The sequence below is a fragment of the Podarcis vaucheri genome (assembly GCF_965113315.1).
Source record: "Podarcis vaucheri genome assembly, chromosome: 1".
Lineage (NCBI taxonomy): Eukaryota > Metazoa > Chordata > Lepidosauria > Squamata > Lacertidae > Podarcis > Podarcis vaucheri.
Window position 1 is genome coordinate 127064279 of NC_138759.1, and position 25369 is coordinate 127089647.

The window sequence follows — 25369 nt, forward strand, 5'->3', positions numbered from 1 at the left end:
GATTTCTAGTTTCTCGTAGGTTCTTGTCAGCTGGAAGGTTTCCTCCCCGTAGAGGTGAGATATTTGCTTTCGTAGATTTTCACGGGTACAGGAATGCAGGTTTTGGTGTCTTCGGGTGTCTTCCCGTGTAAGAGTCGGGGTGTCTGTGCGACGTTTCGACGAGGTCTCACTCGTCATCTTCAGGCTGGTGCTTTCGGCTTCTTGTTACTGGAACAGAGCAGAATCTGGTGTTTGAGTTCCTATAAATACTGTTGAGGGGTGTGGTGTATAGCCTCCAACGTTCTGGGCAGAGAGGAAGTTCCTAGATTAGTGTGCCTCTTCTTCTTTTGTTCCTTAATTACTTGAGGGATATCTTGAGTGATTTCATGAGTGATATTCTGAATACCACTGGGTGGGTCATTAAGTGTAGATTAGTTGCTAAAGCTTTTGTGTCTTGACCTCTTGAGCTTGTGAAGAGTTTTTCTGAGAAGATGGCTGTGCTGCATTTAGTTGTGCTCTGGCTTGGCTTCGTGTATAGGGGCGAGCTGTGGTTTTGTGCCTTGTGCCAGCCAGATCTGTGTAGGGATTGCAGGGGGGTGCAGCATCCGGAGGTGCCAATATAGTTTGGCTACTGGATGGAGTCTGTAATATGTCTGTGGAGAGGGTCTGGGTTTGGGTCTGGTGTGGTTGATTGGTGACGGCGTTCTGTGTGCCTCTGGTTCTGGTGTCGGTTTTTGTGGGGAGGGCTAATTTCCAGATGTCTGGCAGGCGGGACGTGTCGTCACGCTTGTTCATGTTGTGAGGGTGTTTCTCTATCTCGATGGCTTCCATGATTATTCTCTTGTGGTGATGTTCCATGTTAAAGAGCAATTTGGAATCTGCAAAATTAATTTCGTGTCCTGTTTCTTTCATGTGTTGGAAAAGAGAGGAAGTTTTTTCTTCTTTTTTGACGGCATTCTTGTGTTCTGCGATACGTGCATTTATTCGTCTGTTTGTTTGTCCAATGTACGTGGCTGGGCAGACTTTGCAGGGTATTTCATAGACCCCTTGGTTTTCCAGCTGGATTTTGTCTTTTGGGTTTCTGAGGATATTGGCTATTTTTTGGTTGGTGCAGAAGGCTGTTTTGATATTGTGTTTATGGAGGATTTTGCTGATTTTGTCTGTAGTGCCCTTGATATAAGGAAGGAGGGCCATGCCATTGTTTTCTTCTGTGTCTTGGTTTTTGGGGGGTGTTTCTTTTTGGATTAGCTTCGTAACCCTGTTTTTCTGGTATCCATTGGCGATTAACACATTTGAGAGATTCTGTAACTCAGTTGTCAAGTGGTCTTTGTCAGCCAGGCGTTTGGTTCTGGAGATGAGAGTCTTGGCTACGGAGTTTATTTGTGCAGGGTGGTGGTGTGATTGTGCATGTAAGTAGCGGTTGGTGTGTGTTTTTTTCTGGTAGATAGTGTGTCCTAGGGAGCCATCAGGTTTTTTGTAGATTAGGACGTCAAGAAAGGGGAGTTGGTTGTTGTCTTCTATTTCCATAGTGAATTGTATTTTGGGGTGTAGGCTGTTGAGATGTGTGAGGAAGCTATCTAGTTTTTCTTTCCCGTGTGGCCAAATTACAAAGGTGTCGTCAACATATCTGAGCCAAAGTTTGGGTTTGTGTTCTGACTTGTCTAAAGCATTGGTTTCAAAGTGTTCCATGTACAAATTTGCGATGACCGGTGAGAGGGGTGATCCCATAGGTGCTCCTTCTATCTGTTTGTATCTTTGTCCATTGTGGATGAAGTACGTGTTGGTTAGGCAGTGGTTGGTCAGGTCCAGGATGTATTTGGGGGGGTTGTATTTGTTTTGAATGGCTGTCAAGGCTTCATTAATGGGCACTTGAGTGAAGAGAGATACAACATCGAAGCTCACAAGTAGGTCATCGGGATGTAGGTATTGCTTCTTTATTGTTTCTATGAACTGGAAGGAGTTAGTAACGTGTGAAGCGATGGATTCTGCATAGGGCTGAAGTTGCTTAGCGAGAAATTTAGCGAGATTTTGTAGAGGTGAGCCTATGGAGCTGACTATTGGTCTGAGTGGTGTTCCTTCTTTGTGTATCTTGGGGAGACCATAGAGTTTGGGGCATCTGGAAGATTTTTCTCTGGGGATGATTCTTAGCTGGATTTCTTCACTGATAGGAGAGGCTTTTATTTTGGATTTGGTGGTTTTTTCCAGATAGGTGGTGGGATCTGTTTTTATAGGTTGGTAGGTAGGGTCTTGGAGTAGATTTGATAGTTTTGCTTGGTAGTCCGATGTGTTCATCACAACAGTGGCGTTGCCTTTGTCTGCTGGGAGAATGATTATGTTGTTGTCTTTCCTCAGGTTGGTGAGTGCTTTCTGTTCTTCTTTGTGTAAATTGCTTCTGGGTGGTTTGCTGGAGCAAAGGATGTTGGTGACTTCAAGTCTGATTTTATTGGCTTCATCTGGGTCGATTTTGGTCAGGCTAGCTTCGACTCCGCATATGATGTTTTCCGTGGGGATGCGTCTGGGGGCGACTGCAAAGTTGAAACCTTTGGAGAGTACTTTGGTTTCAGTTGGGGTGAGGATCCTGTCTGATATGTTATGTACTGTTTGTTTCATGGGTTGTTGTGGAGGGTGGCTGGGTTTCTGGCGTTTCTCTAGTTTGTAGAGTTTGTTGGTGTGTCTGTCTGTCTTATGTGAGGTCTCAGTTTCAGCTCTCCAGACGGCTAGTTGTTTGCATTTGTCCCAGAGTGCAGGGTGGATTTTGTTACATAGTTTGAGGTGAAGAGTGAGCAGATCTTTGTTGGTTTGGTTTAGTAGGTATCTTTTCTTATGTATTTCGTTTCTGATTAGGGATAGTTCAGTTCGTTTCAGGATCCTTTCGGTAGCTGGGGTTTTAGAGTGGAATTTAAGTTGGAAGCATGTGGGAGTTAAGTTGTTGTCTCGGCAGTTGCGTAGGAACAGGAGATCACATAAGATGGTGGCTCTTCGGATTTCTAGTTTCTCGTAGGTTCTTGTCAGCTGGAAGGTTTCCTCCCCGTAGAGGTGAGATATTTGCTTTCGTAGATTTTCACGGGTACAGGAATGCAGGTTTTGGTGTCTTCGGGTGTCTTCCCGTGTAAGAGTCGGGGTGTCTGTGCGACGTTTCGACGAGGTCTCACTCGTCATCTTCAGGCTGGTGCTTTCGGCTTCTTGTTACTGGAACAGAGCAGAATCTGGTGTTTGAGTTCCTATAAATACTGTTGAGGGGTGTGGTGTATAGCCTCCAACGTTCTGGGCAGAGAGGAAGTTCCTAGATTAGTGTGCCTCTTCTTCTTTTGTTCCTTAATTACTTGAGGGATATCTTGAGTGATTTCATGAGTGATATTCTGAATACCACTGGGTGGGTCATTAAGTGTAGATTAGTTGCTAAAGCTTTTGTGTCTTGACCTCTTGAGCTTGTGAAGAGTTTTTCTGAGAAGATGGCTGTGCTGCATTTAGTTGTGCTCTGGCTTGGCTTCGTGTATAGGGGCGAGCTGTGGTTTTGTGCCTTGTGCCAGCCAGATCTGTGTAGGGATTGCAGGGGGGTGCAGCATCCGGAGGTGCCAATATAGTTTGGCTACTGGATGGAGTCTGTAATATGTCTGTGGAGAGGGTCTGGGTTTGGGTCTGGTGTGGTTGATTGGTGACGGCGTTCTGTGTGCCTCTGGTTCTGGTGTCGGTTTTTGTGGGGAGGGCTAATTTCCAGATGTCTGGCAGGCGGGACGTGTCGTCACGCTTGTTCATGTTGTGAGGGTGTTTCTCTATCTCGATGGCTTCCATGATTATTCTCTTGTGGTGATGTTCCATGTTAAAGAGCAATTTGGAATCTGCAAAATTAATTTCGTGTCCTGTTTCTTTCATGTGTTGGAAAAGAGAGGAAGTTTTTTCTTCTTTTTTGACGGCATTCTTGTGTTCTGCGATACGTGCATTTATTCGTCTGTTTGTTTGTCCAATGTACGTGGCTGGGCAGACTTTGCAGGGTATTTCATAGACCCCTTGGTTTTCCAGCTGGATTTTGTCTTTTGGGTTTCTGAGGATATTGGCTATTTTTTGGTTGGTGCAGAAGGCTGTTTTGATATTGTGTTTATGGAGGATTTTGCTGATTTTGTCTGTAGTGCCCTTGATATAAGGAAGGAGGGCCATGCCATTGTTTTCTTCTGTGTCTTGGTTTTTGGGGGGTGTTTCTTTTTGGATTAGCTTCGTAACCCTGTTTTTCTGGTATCCATTGGCGATTAACACATTTGAGAGATTCTGTAACTCAGTTGTCAAGTGGTCTTTGTCAGCCAGGCGTTTGGTTCTGGAGATGAGAGTCTTGGCTACGGAGTTTATTTGTGCAGGGTGGTGGTGTGATTGTGCATGTAAGTAGCGGTTGGTGTGTGTTTTTTTCTGGTAGATAGTGTGTCCTAGGGAGCCATCAGGTTTTTTGTAGATTAGGACGTCAAGAAAGGGGAGTTGGTTGTTGTCTTCTATTTCCATAGTGAATTGTATTTTGGGGTGTAGGCTGTTGAGATGTGTGAGGAAGCTATCTAGTTTTTCTTTCCCGTGTGGCCAAATTACAAAGGTGTCGTCAACATATCTGAGCCAAAGTTTGGGTTTGTGTTCTGACTTGTCTAAAGCATTGGTTTCAAAGTGTTCCATGTACAAATTTGCGATGACCGGTGAGAGGGGTGATCCCATAGGTGCTCCTTCTATCTGTTTGTATCTTTGTCCATTGTGGATGAAGTACGTGTTGGTTAGGCAGTGGTTGGTCAGGTCCAGGATGTATTTGGGGGGGTTGTATTTGTTTTGAATGGCTGTCAAGGCTTCATTAATGGGCACTTGAGTGAAGAGAGATACAACATCGAAGCTCACAAGTAGGTCATCGGGATGTAGGTATTGCTTCTTTATTGTTTCTATGAACTGGAAGGAGTTAGTAACGTGTGAAGCGATGGATTCTGCATAGGGCTGAAGTTGCTTAGCGAGAAATTTAGCGAGATTTTGTAGAGGTAAGCCTATGGAGCTGACTATTGGTCTGAGTGGTGTTCCTTCTTTGTGTATCTTGGGGAGACCATAGAGTTTGGGGCATCTGGAAGATTTTTCTCTGGGGATGATTCTTAGCTGGATTTCTTCACTGATAGGAGAGGCTTTTATTTTGGATTTGGTGGTTTTTTCCAGATAGGTGGTGGGATCTGTTTTTATAGGTTGGTAGGTAGGGTCTTGGAGTAGATTTGATAGTTTTGCTTGGTAGTCCGATGTGTTCATCACAACAGTGGCGTTGCCTTTGTCTGCTGGGAGAATGATTATGTTGTTGTCTTTCCTCAGGTTGGTGAGTGCTTTCTGTTCTTCTTTGTGTAAATTGCTTCTGGGTGGTTTGCTGGAGCAAAGGATGTTGGTGACTTCAAGTCTGATTTTATTGGCTTCATCTGGGTCGATTTTGGTCAGGCTAGCTTCGACTCCGCATATGATGTTTTCCGTGGGGATGCGTCTGGGGGCGACTGCAAAGTTGAAACCTTTGGAGAGTACTTTGGTTTCAGTTGGGGTGAGGATCCTGTCTGATATGTTATGTACTGTTTGTTTCATGGGTTGTTGTGGAGGGTGGCTGGGTTTCTGGCGTTTCTCTAGTTTGTAGAGTTTGTTGGTGTGTCTGTCTGTCTTATGTGAGGTCTCAGTTTCAGCTCTCCAGACGGCTAGTTGTTTGCATTTGTCCCAGAGTGCAGGGTGGATTTTGTTACATAGTTTGAGGTGAAGAGTGAGCAGATCTTTGTTGGTTTGGTTTAGTAGGTATCTTTTCTTATGTATTTCGTTTCTGATTAGGGATAGTTCAGTTCGTTTCAGGATCCTTTCGGTAGCTGGGGTTTTAGAGTGGAATTTAAGTTGGAAGCATGTGGGAGTTAAGTTGTTGTCTCGGCAGTTGCGTAGGAACAGGAGATCACATAAGATGGTGGCTCTTCGGATTTCTAGTTTCTCGTAGGTTCTTGTCAGCTGGAAGGTTTCCTCCCCGTAGAGGTGAGATATTTGCTTTCGTAGATTTTCACGGGTACAGGAATGCAGGTTTTGGTGTCTTCGGGTGTCTTCCCGTGTAAGAGTCGGGGTGTCTGTGCGACGTTTCGACGAGGTCTCACTCGTCATCTTCAGGCTGGTGCTTTCGGCTTCTTGTTACTGGAACAGAGCAGAATCTGGTGTTTGAGTTCCTATAAATACTGTTGAGGGGTGTGGTGTATAGCCTCCAACGTTCTGGGCAGAGAGGAAGTTCCTAGATTAGTGTGCCTCTTCTTCTTTTGTTCCTTAATTACTTGAGGGATATCTTGAGTGATTTCATGAGTGATATTCTGAATACCACTGGGTGGGTCATTAAGTGTAGATTAGTTGCTAAAGCTTTTGTGTCTTGACCTCTTGAGCTTGTGAAGAGTTTTTCTGAGAAGATGGCTGTGCTGCATTTAGTTGTGCTCTGGCTTGGCTTCGTGTATAGGGGCGAGCTGTGGTTTTGTGCCTTGTGCCAGCCAGATCTGTGTAGGGATTGCAGGGGGGTGCAGCATCCGGAGGTGCCAATATAGTTTGGCTACTGGATGGAGTCTGTAATATGTCTGTGGAGAGGGTCTGGGTTTGGGTCTGGTGTGGTTGATTGGTGACGGCGTTCTGTGTGCCTCTGGTTCTGGTGTCGGTTTTTGTGGGGAGGGCTAATTTCCAGATGTCTGGCAGGCGGGACGTGTCGTCACGCTTGTTCATGTTGTGAGGGTGTTTCTCTATCTCGATGGCTTCCATGATTATTCTCTTGTGGTGATGTTCCATGTTAAAGAGCAATTTGGAATCTGCAAAATTAATTTCGTGTCCTGTTTCTTTCATGTGTTGGAAAAGAGAGGAAGTTTTTTCTTCTTTTTTGACGGCATTCTTGTGTTCTGCGATACGTGCATTTATTCGTCTGTTTGTTTGTCCAATGTACGTGGCTGGGCAGACTTTGCAGGGTATTTCATAGACCCCTTGGTTTTCCAGCTGGATTTTGTCTTTTGGGTTTCTGAGGATATTGGCTATTTTTTGGTTGGTGCAGAAGGCTGTTTTGATATTGTGTTTATGGAGGATTTTGCTGATTTTGTCTGTAGTGCCCTTGATATAAGGAAGGAGGGCCATGCCATTGTTTTCTTCTGTGTCTTGGTTTTTGGGGGGTGTTTCTTTTTGGATTAGCTTCGTAACCCTGTTTTTCTGGTATCCATTGGCGATTAACACATTTGAGAGATTCTGTAACTCAGTTGTCAAGTGGTCTTTGTCAGCCAGGCGTTTGGTTCTGGAGATGAGAGTCTTGGCTACGGAGTTTATTTGTGCAGGGTGGTGGTGTGATTGTGCATGTAAGTAGCGGTTGGTGTGTGTTTTTTTCTGGTAGATAGTGTGTCCTAGGGAGCCATCAGGTTTTTTGTAGATTAGGACGTCAAGAAAGGGGAGTTGGTTGTTGTCTTCTATTTCCATAGTGAATTGTATTTTGGGGTGTAGGCTGTTGAGATGTGTGAGGAAGCTATCTAGTTTTTCTTTCCCGTGTGGCCAAATTACAAAGGTGTCGTCAACATATCTGAGCCAAAGTTTGGGTTTGTGTTCTGACTTGTCTAAAGCATTGGTTTCAAAGTGTTCCATGTACAAATTTGCGATGACCGGTGAGAGGGGTGATCCCATAGGTGCTCCTTCTATCTGTTTGTATCTTTGTCCATTGTGGATGAAGTACGTGTTGGTTAGGCAGTGGTTGGTCAGGTCCAGGATGTATTTGGGGGGGTTGTATTTGTTTTGAATGGCTGTCAAGGCTTCATTAATGGGCACTTGAGTGAAGAGAGATACAACATCGAAGCTCACAAGTAGGTCATCGGGATGTAGGTATTGCTTCTTTATTGTTTCTATGAACTGGAAGGAGTTAGTAACGTGTGAAGCGATGGATTCTGCATAGGGCTGAAGTTGCTTAGCGAGAAATTTAGCGAGATTTTGTAGAGGTGAGCCTATGGAGCTGACTATTGGTCTGAGTGGTGTTCCTTCTTTGTGTATCTTGGGGAGACCATAGAGTTTGGGGCATCTGGAAGATTTTTCTCTGGGGATGATTCTTAGCTGGATTTCTTCACTGATAGGAGAGGCTTTTATTTTGGATTTGGTGGTTTTTTCCAGATAGGTGGTGGGATCTGTTTTTATAGGTTGGTAGGTAGGGTCTTGGAGTAGATTTGATAGTTTTGCTTGGTAGTCCGATGTGTTCATCACAACAGTGGCGTTGCCTTTGTCTGCTGGGAGAATGATTATGTTGTTGTCTTTCCTCAGGTTGGTGAGTGCTTTCTGTTCTTCTTTGTGTAAATTGCTTCTGGGTGGTTTGCTGGAGCAAAGGATGTTGGTGACTTCAAGTCTGATTTTATTGGCTTCATCTGGGTCGATTTTGGTCAGGCTAGCTTCGACTCCGCATATGATGTTTTCCGTGGGGATGCGTCTGGGGGCGACTGCAAAGTTGAAACCTTTGGAGAGTACTTTGGTTTCAGTTGGGGTGAGGATCCTGTCTGATATGTTATGTACTGTTTGTTTCATGGGTTGTTGTGGAGGGTGGCTGGGTTTCTGGCGTTTCTCTAGTTTGTAGAGTTTGTTGGTGTGTCTGTCTGTCTTATGTGAGGTCTCAGTTTCAGCTCTCCAGACGGCTAGTTGTTTGCATTTGTCCCAGAGTGCAGGGTGGATTTTGTTACATAGTTTGAGGTGAAGAGTGAGCAGATCTTTGTTGGTTTGGTTTAGTAGGTATCTTTTCTTATGTATTTCGTTTCTGATTAGGGATAGTTCAGTTCGTTTCAGGATCCTTTCGGTAGCTGGGGTTTTAGAGTGGAATTTAAGTTGGAAGCATGTGGGAGTTAAGTTGTTGTCTCGGCAGTTGCGTAGGAACAGGAGATCACATAAGATGGTGGCTCTTCGGATTTCTAGTTTCTCGTAGGTTCTTGTCAGCTGGAAGGTTTCCTCCCCGTAGAGGTGAGATATTTGCTTTCGTAGATTTTCACGGGTACAGGAATGCAGGTTTTGGTGTCTTCGGGTGTCTTCCCGTGTAAGAGTCGGGGTGTCTGTGCGACGTTTCGACGAGGTCTCACTCGTCATCTTCAGGCTGGTGCTTTCGGCTTCTTGTTACTGGAACAGAGCAGAATCTGGTGTTTGAGTTCCTATAAATACTGTTGAGGGGTGTGGTGTATAGCCTCCAACGTTCTGGGCAGAGAGGAAGTTCCTAGATTAGTGTGCCTCTTCTTCTTTTGTTCCTTAATTACTTGAGGGATATCTTGAGTGATTTCATGAGTGATATTCTGAATACCACTGGGTGGGTCATTAAGTGTAGATTAGTTGCTAAAGCTTTTGTGTCTTGACCTCTTGAGCTTGTGAAGAGTTTTTCTGAGAAGATGGCTGTGCTGCATTTAGTTGTGCTCTGGCTTGGCTTCGTGTATAGGGGCGAGCTGTGGTTTTGTGCCTTGTGCCAGCCAGATCTGTGTAGGGATTGCAGGGGGGTGCAGCATCCGGAGGTGCCAATATAGTTTGGCTACTGGATGGAGTCTGTAATATGTCTGTGGAGAGGGTCTGGGTTTGGGTCTGGTGTGGTTGATTGGTGACGGCGTTCTGTGTGCCTCTGGTTCTGGTGTCGGTTTTTGTGGGGAGGGCTAATTTCCAGATGTCTGGCAGGCGGGACGTGTCGTCACGCTTGTTCATGTTGTGAGGGTGTTTCTCTATCTCGATGGCTTCCATGATTATTCTCTTGTGGTGATGTTCCATGTTAAAGAGCAATTTGGAATCTGCAAAATTAATTTCGTGTCCTGTTTCTTTCATGTGTTGGAAAAGAGAGGAAGTTTTTTCTTCTTTTTTGACGGCATTCTTGTGTTCTGCGATACGTGCATTTATTCGTCTGTTTGTTTGTCCAATGTACGTGGCTGGGCAGACTTTGCAGGGTATTTCATAGACCCCTTGGTTTTCCAGCTGGATTTTGTCTTTTGGGTTTCTGAGGATATTGGCTATTTTTTGGTTGGTGCAGAAGGCTGTTTTGATATTGTGTTTATGGAGGATTTTGCTGATTTTGTCTGTAGTGCCCTTGATATAAGGAAGGAGGGCCATGCCATTGTTTTCTTCTGTGTCTTGGTTTTTGGGGGGTGTTTCTTTTTGGATTAGCTTCGTAACCCTGTTTTTCTGGTATCCATTGGCGATTAACACATTTGAGAGATTCTGTAACTCAGTTGTCAAGTGGTCTTTGTCAGCCAGGCGTTTGGTTCTGGAGATGAGAGTCTTGGCTACGGAGTTTATTTGTGCAGGGTGGTGGTGTGATTGTGCATGTAAGTAGCGGTTGGTGTGTGTTTTTTTCTGGTAGATAGTGTGTCCTAGGGAGCCATCAGGTTTTTTGTAGATTAGGACGTCAAGAAAGGGGAGTTGGTTGTTGTCTTCTATTTCCATAGTGAATTGTATTTTGGGGTGTAGGCTGTTGAGATGTGTGAGGAAGCTATCTAGTTTTTCTTTCCCGTGTGGCCAAATTACAAAGGTGTCGTCAACATATCTGAGCCAAAGTTTGGGTTTGTGTTCTGACTTGTCTAAAGCATTGGTTTCAAAGTGTTCCATGTACAAATTTGCGATGACCGGTGAGAGGGGTGATCCCATAGGTGCTCCTTCTATCTGTTTGTATCTTTGTCCATTGTGGATGAAGTACGTGTTGGTTAGGCAGTGGTTGGTCAGGTCCAGGATGTATTTGGGGGGGTTGTATTTGTTTTGAATGGCTGTCAAGGCTTCATTAATGGGCACTTGAGTGAAGAGAGATACAACATCGAAGCTCACAAGTAGGTCATCGGGATGTAGGTATTGCTTCTTTATTGTTTCTATGAACTGGAAGGAGTTAGTAACGTGTGAAGCGATGGATTCTGCATAGGGCTGAAGTTGCTTAGCGAGAAATTTAGCGAGATTTTGTAGAGGTGAGCCTATGGAGCTGACTATTGGTCTGAGTGGTGTTCCTTCTTTGTGTATCTTGGGGAGACCATAGAGTTTGGGGCATCTGGAAGATTTTTCTCTGGGGATGATTCTTAGCTGGATTTCTTCACTGATAGGAGAGGCTTTTATTTTGGATTTGGTGGTTTTTTCCAGATAGGTGGTGGGATCTGTTTTTATAGGTTGGTAGGTAGGGTCTTGGAGTAGATTTGATAGTTTTGCTTGGTAGTCCGATGTGTTCATCACAACAGTGGCGTTGCCTTTGTCTGCTGGGAGAATGATTATGTTGTTGTCTTTCCTCAGGTTGGTGAGTGCTTTCTGTTCTTCTTTGTGTAAATTGCTTCTGGGTGGTTTGCTGGAGCAAAGGATGTTGGTGACTTCAAGTCTGATTTTATTGGCTTCATCTGGGTCGATTTTGGTCAGGCTAGCTTCGACTCCGCATATGATGTTTTCCGTGGGGATGCGTCTGGGGGCGACTGCAAAGTTGAAACCTTTGGAGAGTACTTTGGTTTCAGTTGGGGTGAGGATCCTGTCTGATATGTTATGTACTGTTTGTTTCATGGGTTGTTGTGGAGGGTGGCTGGGTTTCTGGCGTTTCTCTAGTTTGTAGAGTTTGTTGGTGTGTCTGTCTGTCTTATGTGAGGTCTCAGTTTCAGCTCTCCAGACGGCTAGTTGTTTGCATTTGTCCCAGAGTGCAGGGTGGATTTTGTTACATAGTTTGAGGTGAAGAGTGAGCAGATCTTTGTTGGTTTGGTTTAGTAGGTATCTTTTCTTATGTATTTCGTTTCTGATTAGGGATAGTTCAGTTCGTTTCAGGATCCTTTCGGTAGCTGGGGTTTTAGAGTGGAATTTAAGTTGGAAGCATGTGGGAGTTAAGTTGTTGTCTCGGCAGTTGCGTAGGAACAGGAGATCACATAAGATGGTGGCTCTTCGGATTTCTAGTTTCTCGTAGGTTCTTGTCAGCTGGAAGGTTTCCTCCCCGTAGAGGTGAGATATTTGCTTTCGTAGATTTTCACGGGTACAGGAATGCAGGTTTTGGTGTCTTCGGGTGTCTTCCCGTGTAAGAGTCGGGGTGTCTGTGCGACGTTTCGACGAGGTCTCACTCGTCATCTTCAGGCTGGTGCTTTCGGCTTCTTGTTACTGGAACAGAGCAGAATCTGGTGTTTGAGTTCCTATAAATACTGTTGAGGGGTGTGGTGTATAGCCTCCAACGTTCTGGGCAGAGAGGAAGTTCCTAGATTAGTGTGCCTCTTCTTCTTTTGTTCCTTAATTACTTGAGGGATATCTTGAGTGATTTCATGAGTGATATTCTGAATACCACTGGGTGGGTCATTAAGTGTAGATTAGTTGCTAAAGCTTTTGTGTCTTGACCTCTTGAGCTTGTGAAGAGTTTTTCTGAGAAGATGGCTGTGCTGCATTTAGTTGTGCTCTGGCTTGGCTTCGTGTATAGGGGCGAGCTGTGGTTTTGTGCCTTGTGCCAGCCAGATCTGTGTAGGGATTGCAGGGGGGTGCAGCATCCGGAGGTGCCAATATAGTTTGGCTACTGGATGGAGTCTGTAATATGTCTGTGGAGAGGGTCTGGGTTTGGGTCTGGTACATAACATATCAGACAGGATCCTCACCCCAACTGAAACCAAAGTACTCTCCAAAGGTTTCAACTTTGCAGTCGCCCCCAGACGCATCCCCACGGAAAACATCATATGCGGAGTCGAAGCTAGCCTGACCAAAATCGACCCAGATGAAGCCAATAAAATCAGACTTGAAGTCACCAACATCCTTTGCTCCAGCAAACCACCCAGAAGCAATTTACACAAAGAAGAACAGAAAGCACTCACCAACCTGAGGAAAGACAACAACATAATCATTCTCCCAGCAGACAAAGGCAACGCCACTGTTGTGATGAACACATCGGACTACCAAGCAAAACTATCAAATCTACTCCAAGACCCTACCTACCAACCTATAAAAACAGATCCCACCACCTATCTGGAAAAAACCACCAAATCCAAAATAAAAGCCTCTCCTATCAGTGAAGAAATCCAGCTAAGAATCATCCCCAGAGAAAAATCTTCCAGATGCCCCAAACTCTATGGTCTCCCCAAGATACACAAAGAAGGAACACCACTCAGACCAATAGTCAGCTCCATAGGCTCACCTCTACAAAATCTCGCTAAATTTCTCGCTAAGCAACTTCAGCCCTATGCAGAATCCATCGCTTCACACGTTACTAACTCCTTCCAGTTCATAGAAACAATAAAGAAGCAATACCTACATCCCGATGACCTACTTGTGAGCTTCGATGTTGTATCTCTCTTCACTCAAGTGCCCATTAATGAAGCCTTGACAGCCATTCAAAACAAATACAACCCCCCCAAATACATCCTGGACCTGACCAACCACTGCCTAACCAACACGTACTTCATCCACAATGGACAAAGATACAAACAGATAGAAGGAGCACCTATGGGATCACCCCTCTCACCGGTCATCGCAAATTTGTACATGGAACACTTTGAAACCAATGCTTTAGACAAGTCAGAACACAAACCCAAACTTTGGCTCAGATATGTTGACGACACCTTTGTAATTTGGCCACACGGGAAAGAAAAACTAGATAGCTTCCTCACACATCTCAACAGCCTACACCCCAAAATACAATTCACTATGGAAATAGAAGACAACAACCAACTCCCCTTTCTTGACGTCCTAATCTACAAAAAACCTGATGGCTCCCTAGGACACACTATCTACCAGAAAAAAACACACACCAACCGCTACTTACATGCACAATCACACCACCACCCTGCACAAATAAACTCCGTAGCCAAGACTCTCATCTCCAGAACCAAACGCCTGGCTGACAAAGACCACTTGACAACTGAGTTACAGAATCTCTCAAATGTGTTAATCGCCAATGGATACCAGAAAAACAGGGTTACGAAGCTAATCCAAAAAGAACCACCCCCCAAAAACCAAGACACAGAAGAAAACAATGGCATGGCCCTCCTTCCTTATATCAAGGGCACTACAGACAAAATCAGCAAAATCCTCCATAAACACAATATCAAAACAGCCTTCTGCACCAACCAAAAAATAGCCAATATCCTCAGAAACCCAAAAGACAAAATCCAGCTGGAAAACCAAGGGGTCTATGAAATACCCTGCAAAGTCTGCCCAGCCACGTACATTGGACAAACAAACAGACGAATAAATGCACGTATCACAGAACACAAGAATGCCGTCAAAAAAGAAGAAAAAACTTCCTCTCTTTTCCAACACATGAAAGAAACAGGACACGAAATTAATTTTGCAGATTCCAAATTGCTCTTTAACATGGAACATCACCACAAGAGAATAATCATGGAAGCCATCGAGATAGAGAAACACCCTCACAACATGAACAAGCGTGACGACACGTCCCGCCTGCCAGACATCTGGAAATTAGCCCTCCCCACAAAAACCGACACCAGAACCAGAGGCACACAGAACGCCGTCACCAATCAACCACACCAGACCCAAACCCAGACCCTCTCCACAGACATATTACAGACTCCATCCAGTAGCCAAACTATATTGGCACCTCCGGATGCTGCACCCCCCTGCAATCCCTACACAGATCTGGCTGGCACAAGGCACAAAACCACAGCTCGCCCCTATACACGAAGCCAAGCCAGAGCACAACTAAATGCAGCACAGCCATCTTCTCAGAAAAACTCTTCACAAGCTCAAGAGGTCAAGACACAAAAGCTTTAGCAACTAATCTACACTTAATGACCCACCCAGTGGTATTCAGAATATCACTCATGAAATCACTCAAGATATCCCTCAAGTAATTAAGGAACAAAAGAAGAAGAGGCACACTAATCTAGGAACTTCCTCTCTGCCCAGAACGTTGGAGGCTATACACCACACCCCTCAACAGTATTTATAGGAACTCAAACACCAGATTCTGCTCTGTTCCAGTAACAAGAAGCCGAAAGCACCAGCCTGAAGATGACGAGTGAGACCTCGTCGAAACGTCGCACAGACACCCCGACTCTTACACGGGAAGACACCCGAAGACACCAAAACCTGCATTCCTGTACCCGTGAAAATCTACGAAAGCATATATATATATATATATATATATATATATATATATATATATATGTATACTGTATATATTGTTAAAACCCACCAGGTAGTTTACATAAAATGTAAAATATTCTTAAGATCAACAGACTTTAAAAAACCAAGGAGACAGAATAAATCAAAATACAGATAAAATCAACACTGGAAAAAAAAGAAGTTCTAATCAATTCACATGTCTGGGTAGACTTGCCTAAACAAAACATTTTTTAAAAGCAGCATCAATTTCATCACAAGATAGTGGAGGCACACCCATTTCACAGCCATAAAAAAGGCCACGTGTCTGTAGTCTTTCTGCAAGAAAGCGTAAGCCGTATTCTGCAAATAACTTTGGCAACAGCTTTAACTAAGAGGATCCACGGTTCGGTGCCTTCATATTCAACATTAGCCACTTCTCTCCTCTCATCCCTTCTGCTCAAACAAGTTTTCTGACTAGGAAGATTTCGATACCTTTTGTTTTCAGCTCCTTGCAATATCAGGGCTTGCTTTTCTTCTTCGAGATCAGGTCTCTCCCTTGCAACAACAATCCCGAGAAGCTGATCTTGCATCCCCTCTGGCGTTATCATGAAGTTTAATAATGTTACCTGCGTTTTTTTAAAAAAAAGAATTAAAAACCAAATCGAAACAGGGCTAGGTAAACCATAACCCAATGCTAATCTAAAGCCCCTGAAATGTAGGCTGTGTGCAAACCATAAATTTAATACACATTTAAAGCACACACACACCAAAATAATCCCAGAAACCAGAGTTCCCCCCTCACAGCACTATAATCACCCTTAGCAAACTACAGTTCCCAATATTCTTCCCGGGGTGTGTGCTTTAAATATATGGTGTATAAGCAGTGATACACCTTCTACGGGGAACATCTGCCAGTTTTCACTGAGTGAAAGGAGCAAAAATACAGTGGTGCCTCGCAAGACGAAATTAATTCGTTCCGCAAGTTTTTTCTTCTTGCGAGTTTTTCGTCTTGCGAAGCACGGTTTCCCATAGGAATGCATTGAAAATCAATCAGTGCGTTCCTATGGAGACCGTCCAGGGACAGAGGAGACGCGCCGCGCGCCTTCCCCTCTGTCCCCGGACCCCTTTTGAACCAAGGGGCGGCAACGGGGAGAAGCGATTCTCCCCGCTGCCCCTTCCCTTGCTTTAAAACAGGTCCAGGGACAGAGGGGAAGGCCCGCGGCGCTTCTCCTCTGTCCCTGGACGGTCTCCATAGGAACGCACTGATTGATTTTCAATGCATTCCTATGGGAAACCGTGCTTCGCAAGACGAAAAACTCGCAAGAAGAAAAAACTTGCGGAACGAATTAATTTCGTCTTGCGAGGCACCACTGTATTTTTGCCCCAAGGATTAAGACCAGCCTCTCACAACCTTGAGTCCACAAATGATACACCTTCTATGGGGAACATCTGCCAGTTTTCACTGAGTAAAAGGAGTAAAACACTGTTATTTTTGCCCCAAGGATTAAGACCAGCCTCTCACAACCTTGAGTCCACAAATGTTCTTGAACTACAACTCCCATCATCCTTGACCACAGGCCATGCTGGCTAGCAATCAGGGCACCGACTTGGGCCCCGGGTTATGGGTGCACAGGTTATGGGAGCCACCGGAAGTCAGGTTCCGAGGTCTCACAAGGCACCAGAAGTTGTGTCGGGGGCCCTGCAGTGTGGGTGCTGAATACCCACAAGAATTATTTTGTGGGTGCTCGGGCCTTCAGGGTCCCCTATAGGTGGCACCCCTACTAGAAATGATGAGAGTTGTAGGCCAACAATATCTGAGGACCAAAGGTTGAGAAAGGCTGGATTAGACGATGTGTGCTATTTTCATATATGTTTTTTATCTTCTTCTGTACTGGGCTAAAGTGAATAATAATAAGAAGAAGAATAATGCTATAAAAAATTAAAAGTAAAAGCAGCTGATCATACTAGCATATGCAACCGCAAGGGAGAGCATTGTGGAAAAGATGACAGTGGTACCTCTGGTTGCGAACAGGATCCGTTCCAGAGCCCCATACGCAACATGAACAGAATGCAACTCGCATCTGCGCGGGTCGTGATTCGCCGCTTCTGCGCATGCGCGTGACGTCATTTTGCACATCTGCGCATGCGCAAGCGGTGAAACCCAGAAGTACCCTTTCCGGTACTTCCAGGTCACCGCGGGACGCAATCTGAAAATGTGCAAACTGAAGCAAACGTAACAAGACTGTAATCCTGTAGCCTTATTGGAGTTCACCGATTAGGTCTGCATTGCTCCGGGACAGGAGGAAGGAAGTCAAATGACACCGAGGTTGGTTCAAAGAAAGAGTTGATTCTGCTCTCCGGATAGCAGAAGGCACTTGTGTGGTGAGTCCACAGCAAGTCCAAAGAAATGAGAAGTTTCATGCAGTATATATATCCTCCAGGCACCCTCTCCCTCCTTCCCCAGGAATCCAACCACGTCAGCCTATGTACGCAGGTTGACATCACATATGTTCTTGCTCTGGTATTCTTAACCATAAAAGGGTATTCCTTCCTGTACTTCTGACCATAAAAGGATCTTCCTCTTCCTACTCTTATCTTGGAGGCAGAGGTCATCATCTCCAAGAACACACTCTGGCGCTGTTCCCAGATTGGGTCTGTGCGTCTTTTGTGGTCAGGACATAAGGCACAGACGTGTCTTCTCTGTTCTACTGGTACAGTACAGGGTCATCCCTTGCCATGACTGATAAAGGAGAGAACTGTTTATACAGCTGTGTCCTTGTTATGCATTTGCTCAACAGCTCAAGTTTTATGCATTTTAGAGTGCTTTCTTGGAGAATAAAGAAAAGGGGGGGGGGTTGAGTCAGTTTTAAACTTACTGCACAGAAACCCATTCCTTCAATCCTATTATTGCAAACGATAGGAGCAATCTGATTATTAAAGCGAAAGCAAACAGCTCCATGTTCCTGTGCAAACCACTCACTTTGACAGATGTTTCCGGGAGGTAGTGGGGGTTTCTCAGCTTGGTTGTAATATAAAAGCGAAAGTCGGGAGCGTATTCAATGGTGGAATCGCCCAAACGGATACAGATGCTGCCGGCCTGCTTGAAGGTCTGCTTCAGCAGAAGTGGCTCAAGAATAGGGTCCAGTTCTTCAGCAACGTTTTCCAGCAGCACTTCGGTTACAACCAGAAAAAAAGATTTGGTTAAAAAACCATTAACTCCCTGACTTACAATTTGCTGGGAGCAACAACAAAAGGCGGAGGGGAAATAATGTTCTGGCTGAAGATAGCTCAGTCAGTAGAGCATGAGACTCGCAATCTCAGCTTTGCAGGTTCGAGACCCATGTTGGGCCAAAGATTCCTGCCTTGCAGGGGGTTGGGTTAGATGACCCTTGTGGTCCATTCCAATGCTAAAATCTTATGATTCGGTAGGAAGGAAGGAAGGAAGGAAGGAAGGAAGGAAGGAAGGAAGGAAGGAAGGAAGGCAATAATGCTATGGATGGATGGATGTGTATGCCTGTGGTTGGTGGTTAGGTGTGTTAGCTGTGGACCTATTTGCTACTGGCATGCTGCTCCCATAACGTGTTTGTAATTTCTTTGTTCTTTTGTTTGATTTTTCATGGTTATGGATTTATTAATTTTGCCCCACCCGCCATTGGAATGTGGCCTCCAGGAAGGCTGGCAGCATTCAAATCTGGCCCTTGGGGCTGAAAGTGGTTTCTGCATAAAGGTTATTTTTGTATGCTACTACTGTGGCCTGTGTTTTGTTAGCCCCAAAATGGAAGACGAGCAAGGTCCCAACCAAAGAAGAATGGCAACTTAAGTTGACAGAATATGCACAACTCGTAGAGTTAATCAATGGAATAAGAGAACAAGAAGAACATACGTTTAAAGAAGATTGGAAAACGTTTATTGAATATATGGGAAATAATTGTGTACAGCTGAAACCGCTGGCAGCATTAAGATAAATTCAACAATGTAAACAAGTTTTGATGGATGCAAGAATGGAATACTGAATGGTATCTTTTGTAAAATAGGCAGGGATTTATGATATGTAAAATGAACAATGGAAAGAGAAGAAGGGAAGTCATTGATATCTTAAGGAAGTAAAATGAGTATTTAAAATTGTAAAGCAGAAAACTCAATAAAAATTATATACAAAGAGAGAGAGTGGTTCCTCAGTCCTGAACTAGAAAAGACTAGGCAAAGCTTGTATTTTGAATACCAGGGCAGGGGCTAGCAAGTTAATCAGTAGCTCGATAGCATATATTTCTCGTCAAATCAGATCGAGACCAAAGCAGTATAAAGAGGACTGTCACATCCCCTGAATGAAACAAAAAACAAGGATTGTAAATTAATTTTCAAGTGCAATAAGAGTTCCACTGGTCTGGTGGTATTGCAACCAAATTTGGTCAACTATAAAAGCAACCCGCAGTTCTGCGTTTACAATTAATCATCCTGCACTCTCCAAGTTCGTTAGCAGTCTCTGCTTTTCAGGACCCGGTCGCTTACCAGGTGTGCCAAACTGGACGCAGTTTTCTAGCGTTCTCACAAATTCCGTGTCGCTGAGTTTGATGACGTGTAAGCTGTTTGCCTTTTCCATGTGCTTCACCCACTTGTTGGCTTGGCCCTGAGGATCGATCATGAGAGGCCATCTTCTCGCGTTTCTGGAGAGAAAGACATGGGAGCGCACAAAACCTTGCGAATGAGGTTTCGCCTTGTCTTCTGTGCAGTGCAACCCTTATGCATGTTTACTGGGAAGTAAAAACGAATGAACCAACCAGAGGTGCCTTAGAGAAATGATCCTGTCCCCTTACCAAGTCAGTAGGCTTGTGTGCCCAACAGCAGCATAACTAGATTTGATGGGGCAAGGGTTAATTAGTAATTATTTATTTATTTATTTATTTATTTATTTATATATATATACCTTGCCCATCTGGCTGGGTTTCCCCAGCCACTCTGGGCAGCTTCCAATCAGTCATTAAAAACTTCCCTAAACAGGGCTGCCTTCAGGTGTCTTCTAAAAGTCAGGTAGTTGCTTATTTCCTTGACATCTGATGGGAAGGCCTTCCACAGGACAGGCACTGGGGTGAGTGGGTGGGTACCTTTTTAGGTCAAATGAATTCTTACTACTTTCCCAATAGGGATGGTAAGCTTGTCAAAATGAAGAGCCCATAAATTAATTACGAGTGAATTAATAAATTTAAATTAAATCTGAAGGAACCAGCCTTAGTTCCTTTTCATACTTTGTTCATGACCCTGTCTCAAAACCTGGCATACAGCCATCTGAGGCCTGGCCATGGGGCAATGTAACCCTCAAACCAAAAAACGCTTGGCACCTCTGGTTTAGAGTGCAGTGGTACCCTGGTTCTCAAACTTAATCCGTTCCGGAAGTCCATTCCAAAACCAAAGCGTTCCAAACCCAAGTTGGGCTTTCCCATAGAAAGTAATGCAAAATGGATTGATCCGTTCCAGACTTTTAAAAACAACCCCTAAAACAGCAATTTAACATGGATTTAACTATCTAACGAGACCGTTGATCCATCAAATGAAAGCAATAAACAATGTACCGCAGTCACACAATCAATCAGTAGCTGATCTGGGTTCCACACAGTCACAAAAACAAAACAAAACAAACCCACGGAAACAAAAACACAAAATAAATAGCAAAAACAAACAGACCTCAGCATAACATTCAAAATACAAGCGTGGCACTCAAATCAGAAGCGTAACACTCAAAAAGGAGCATGTTCGGCTTCCAAAAAAAGTTCACAAACCGGAACACACACTTCCGGGTTTGCGGTGTTTGGGTTCCAAGTTGTTTGAATACCAAGGCGTCTGAGAGATTATATATATATATATATATATATATATATATATATATATGCTTTTAAAAAAAAACCTATTGAGATTAATGATGTCTATCTGAAACACCTGCTACTTACGAGATAATGATGCCATTGTCAATGGAAAATGTGTCAGAAGGCAGCCCGGCAATATTCCAAGCTCGGATTTTAACCGGGTCTCCTAAAGTTGTTGTTAGAGAAAAGTCATCTGAGCAAGGGATGCCTCTTGCCTTCAATGTCAATATCCAGTCCTGTGCTTGGTTCTGCAAGGGAAGAGCGCCAAGTGTTAGCCAAAGTCACCTTCGGCCACTGCTAGATCTGTATGAGAAGCAATGCCAGTCTTATGGCAGTCCAAAGCATTACAGCTCACTGCCAAAGTCTACTCGCCCTTGGTGACTGCAAGAGCAAGTCTGTGTGTTCCTCCTTACAATTTTAAACAGTATGCTTGCCACCAGTTATTATGGGGACAATACAGAAATCCAAGAGCTACTTCAAAGTAGAGCTCTTGCAGATGAAGGTGATGGACTACATGAAATTGGCGGAAATGACTGGCAGAATCCGAGACTAGGGAGAAGAGTCGGTGGAAGAAGATTGGAAGAAATTTAAAGATTATTTACAGAAATATTGCAAAATTAATGAATGTTAGAATGATGTCAGAATGAAGTTAAGTGGTTTAAGCAGCAATGTTATAAAGGTGTATGTAAAAATGGATTATTAACAGGTGAGAATCCAAAGTTATAATATATTAAGTTAAAGGATTAAGATAAAAACAAAGAGGGAAAGAAATTGCTGAATTAACTAACTGAATTGGAATACAAAAAAGGGAGGTGTGAGGAGGTCAGGGAAGCAAGGAAATGAATGTAAGGTGGAAAGATTGATGTATTTTTTAAGTGTTTTTTTTATCTTTTTTGTATTTTGTATTTTTCTTTTATTCTTATTTCTGTCTTTTTTTCTTTTCTTTTTATCTATGTAATTTTTTTCTTTGAAACCTTAATAAATATCATTTTAAAAAAACAAACAAAGTAGAGCTCTCACCCAGTTAAAAGAAATCTTAGTCAATTAATCATGGGCGTTTCAGGCAATCAATTGATTAATAAACAATCCATTAAATCTGCACATATCTGCATTTGCGCGTCAAGGTCCCCCAGGCCACCCCAATAACTCACACTTCACACATCAATTTTTGTTTAGGGTTTTTGGCATGAATTTGGCCACAACTTTATTTAAATACACACACGTGAGTGGTTGCTTAGGCATTGGTTACGACTATCTGTCCTTGCCCCAGGGACAGAACTGACTTCCGGATTCCAGCGGAAGCCAGTGAGGGAAACAATTTTTGGGGAGAAAATGAAGCTGGGCATCAGTCCCTCATTTCTCACCCTCATCCCTCATGCCCCTGGGGGCTTGCACGGGGGCCAAGTCCGATGCCAGGGACAAGGACGAAAAGAATGGCAAGCCCCTGGATTCCTTTAACGGAATTCCCTTTCCGCACCACCATTGGAAGGGTAGGCACTTACCCCTCCACCAACCAATTTGAACCAATGCCTAATGGCCAACCTTAAAAGTTGTGACGATTTGCTACGCAGTAGGCAAAACCAAATTGCAACAGCCAATAAGCCAAATGGACAAAATTCCTACCAGGCCCCTGCCCCAAGGCAGACGACCCCATGGCAGGCATAGCAAGGTCAGAGGACAACGAACACCCCCCTCCCTTTACAGGGAGGGTGGGCGGGTGATCTGGTGCACGCTGCCCAAGAGAAGGCCCCAGGCTGCGAGTCCTGTATTTAAGACCTCTGACCCCTCCTACACTTTAGCAACATAACATTCTCCCCAGCAACACTCTTTGCCAAATCACAGCATGTGGCCAATTTGCCCAACAACAGTGGGGTGGCCTTTTTGGCCCCCACCGCAACACGTGCTCTCTATTATGGAGAACACACTATACGGAATAAAGCCTTAACTTTCAACTAGAAGTGAAAATGATCTCGCAAGGAAGCGTGGCCATTTAAACTGCTAGCATGAAGTCGGAGCCCCATCAAAGAAAAGGACAGAAGTATCTAGCCTCTGCTCGATTATTTCCCCCATTCTCTGACTTCATCTATTCTAACCTGTAGGAACCAAACCTGAAAGTCTCATTAGTGTCTTGTTCACTTGCGAGAACAAAGAGGAGCCATAAATTTTGCTGATGATCCTGCTCTGGAAAAAGTCCCAGAATTGTGTTCCCCTGTGTTCCTTCTCTTATCTAAAGAAGTTAGATTAGCTTCAACCAGAGCCAGGGCCTTTTCAACACTGGCTCTGGCCTGGTGGAACGCTCTGCCTCGTGAGACCAGGGCCCTGCAGGATCTGATTTCTTTCCGCAGGGCCTGTAAGACAGAGTTGTTCTGCCTGGCCTTTGGCTTGGAGCCAGTTTGATTCCCTCCCCCTCTTTCTTTTTCCTTTTTCCTTTCTCCTCCTGTGATGAGGCTGCATTTTAATATTTTAATGTTTCAATATGTAAATTGTTGTATTTTAATCTTGTTTTTAAGTTGTATTCATTCAACTTGTTTTTATTATTGCTTGTTAGCCGCCCTTGGCTGGGGAGGGCGGGGTATAAATAAAAATTATTATTATTATTATTATTATTATTATTATTATTATTATTATTATTACAGCAAACACTATTTTTATCTCTTCACTTCTGTTCCAGACTAGGTTAAAAGTCTGGCCAGCTGGCGGAAACCAGCTGCTTATTTGGTATAGAAACATTTCAATCACACAAAAAATGTCATTTATTCCTTCATTCCTTACCTGTCGGTAGCTGGATGTGAAGGCTCCCAGATAAGCCACAATGCCTGATGAGATGAGGATATCGCCTGTCAAATTGATATACTGCTTTCCGAGTTCCAAAGCTGTCTGGCTCCAGCGGGTTTTCTCACCTCCAAGGCCACCAAGTAATTTTTCTGCTCGGTCCAGCTTTTTGCTGCACAGGTCAACCTTAAAATCAAAACATAAACTTTAGGCAAAATACTTTGCAGCTATTGTTACCGCAGATTTTGCTTTTAATGCTTCTGAGAGCAAGCACAGATACATCGATTTTCCTCGGCTATATTATTATTTCTCAATAAAATAAATGGCCTTTGGATTTGAAGCTGCAATGCCTTAAGGGGGAAAAGCAGGGAAGAAAACGTGTGTGACAGATTGTCATGGCTGAATTCAGCAAGGTCTATGGCATTTCCATTCTTCTTTCCCTCAAATAAATTATTGCCTTCCGCCTGAAATGTGAAATTGATAATGGATTTATATGCGATACAGAAAACAGTAGCATCTGAAAAAGCAATGCATAGCTCACGAAAGCATTGTGCTGACTTGTGAAGGTCACTTTCATATGAATGCGGGCCATGAGCTAAATGCAGACTGAATTTTCTATCAGCTTCTCAAATATGTCTGCCGATATTGGAGATTTTGGAAACGCCGCACAGGGCTGCAAATTCACACAGGGAGCAACATTGTCTGCTGGCTGTGAATCTATGCTGCAAACATTCTTGCCTAATGAGAATGGGAGGAAGAAAAGGAATCTGGGAGAGACCTGGACCTAGGGACTCCTCCTTCTCCCTTGTTTCTTCTTTGAAAGTCCCCAGATTTGGTAGGAAAAATTCAGGCATACAGGCAGAAGCTGTACCTCTGCCAGACTAAAGTCCAACACACAAAGAAGTCGTAGTTGCATGCTACAAGAGAGACTCCCTTGGGTTCATTTTCTCTTCACCTTTATTCCATTTCCAAGCACAATTCAAAGTGTTGGTGCTGACCTTGAAAGCTGTAAATGGCCTTAACCCAGCATCTCCACTCCCATCATTCAGCCCGGACACTGAGGTCCAGCTCCGAGGGCCTTCTGGCAGTTCCCTCCCTGCAAGAAGTGAGGTTACAGGGAACCAGGCAGAGGGCCTTCTCGGTAGTGCCCTGTGGAACGCCCTCCCATCAGATGTCAAGGAAATAAACAACTATCTGGCTTTTAGAAGGCAGGGAAGTTTTTAATGTTTGATGCTTTATCGTGTTTTTAATATTCTGTTGGAAGCTGCCCAGAGTGGCGGGGAAAACCCAACTGGATAGGCGGGGTATAAATAATAAATTATTATTATTGTTATTGTTATTCAGATGCTTCCATGTTCCAACAAAAGGCATATCTCTGCACTGCAGGGGGTTCCAACCAAACAATTACCGTATTTTTCGCTCTATAAGACGCACCAGACCACAAGACGCACCTAGTTTTTGGAGGAGGAAAACAAGAAAAAAAATATTCTGACTCTCAGAAGCCAGAACAGCAAGAGGGATTGCTGCGCAGTGAAAGCAGCAATCCCTCTTGCTGTTCTGGCTTCTGGGATAGCTGCGCAGCCTGCATTCGCTCCATAATATGCACACACATTTCCCCTTACTTTTTAGGAGGGAAAAAGTGAGTCTTATAGAGCAAAAAATACGGTATTTGATTCTGTGTTCCATGCCAAAAACCTGCGTCTTTCTGCTTTGCTTTGTGTTCCTGGGTGACAAGGGTCAAT

At 44.0% G+C, this 25369-nt stretch overlaps 1 protein-coding gene across 1 annotated transcript in view; it reads right to left on the bottom strand.

Moving 5' to 3' along the window:
* DNAH7 (dynein axonemal heavy chain 7) overlaps positions 1-25369 on the bottom strand; it is a 191652-nt gene that overhangs the window by 52511 nt on the left and 113772 nt on the right. Inside the window, exons 45-49 of the mRNA XM_082219677.1 lie at positions 23628-23813; positions 20940-21103; positions 19507-19661; positions 17978-18168; positions 15490-15623 (exon numbers count right to left, since the gene is read on the bottom strand). Coding sequence (XP_082075803.1) covers positions 15490-15623; positions 17978-18168; positions 19507-19661; positions 20940-21103; positions 23628-23813 — 830 coding nt within the window. The remainder of the gene's footprint in view (positions 1-15489; positions 15624-17977; positions 18169-19506; positions 19662-20939; positions 21104-23627; positions 23814-25369) is intronic.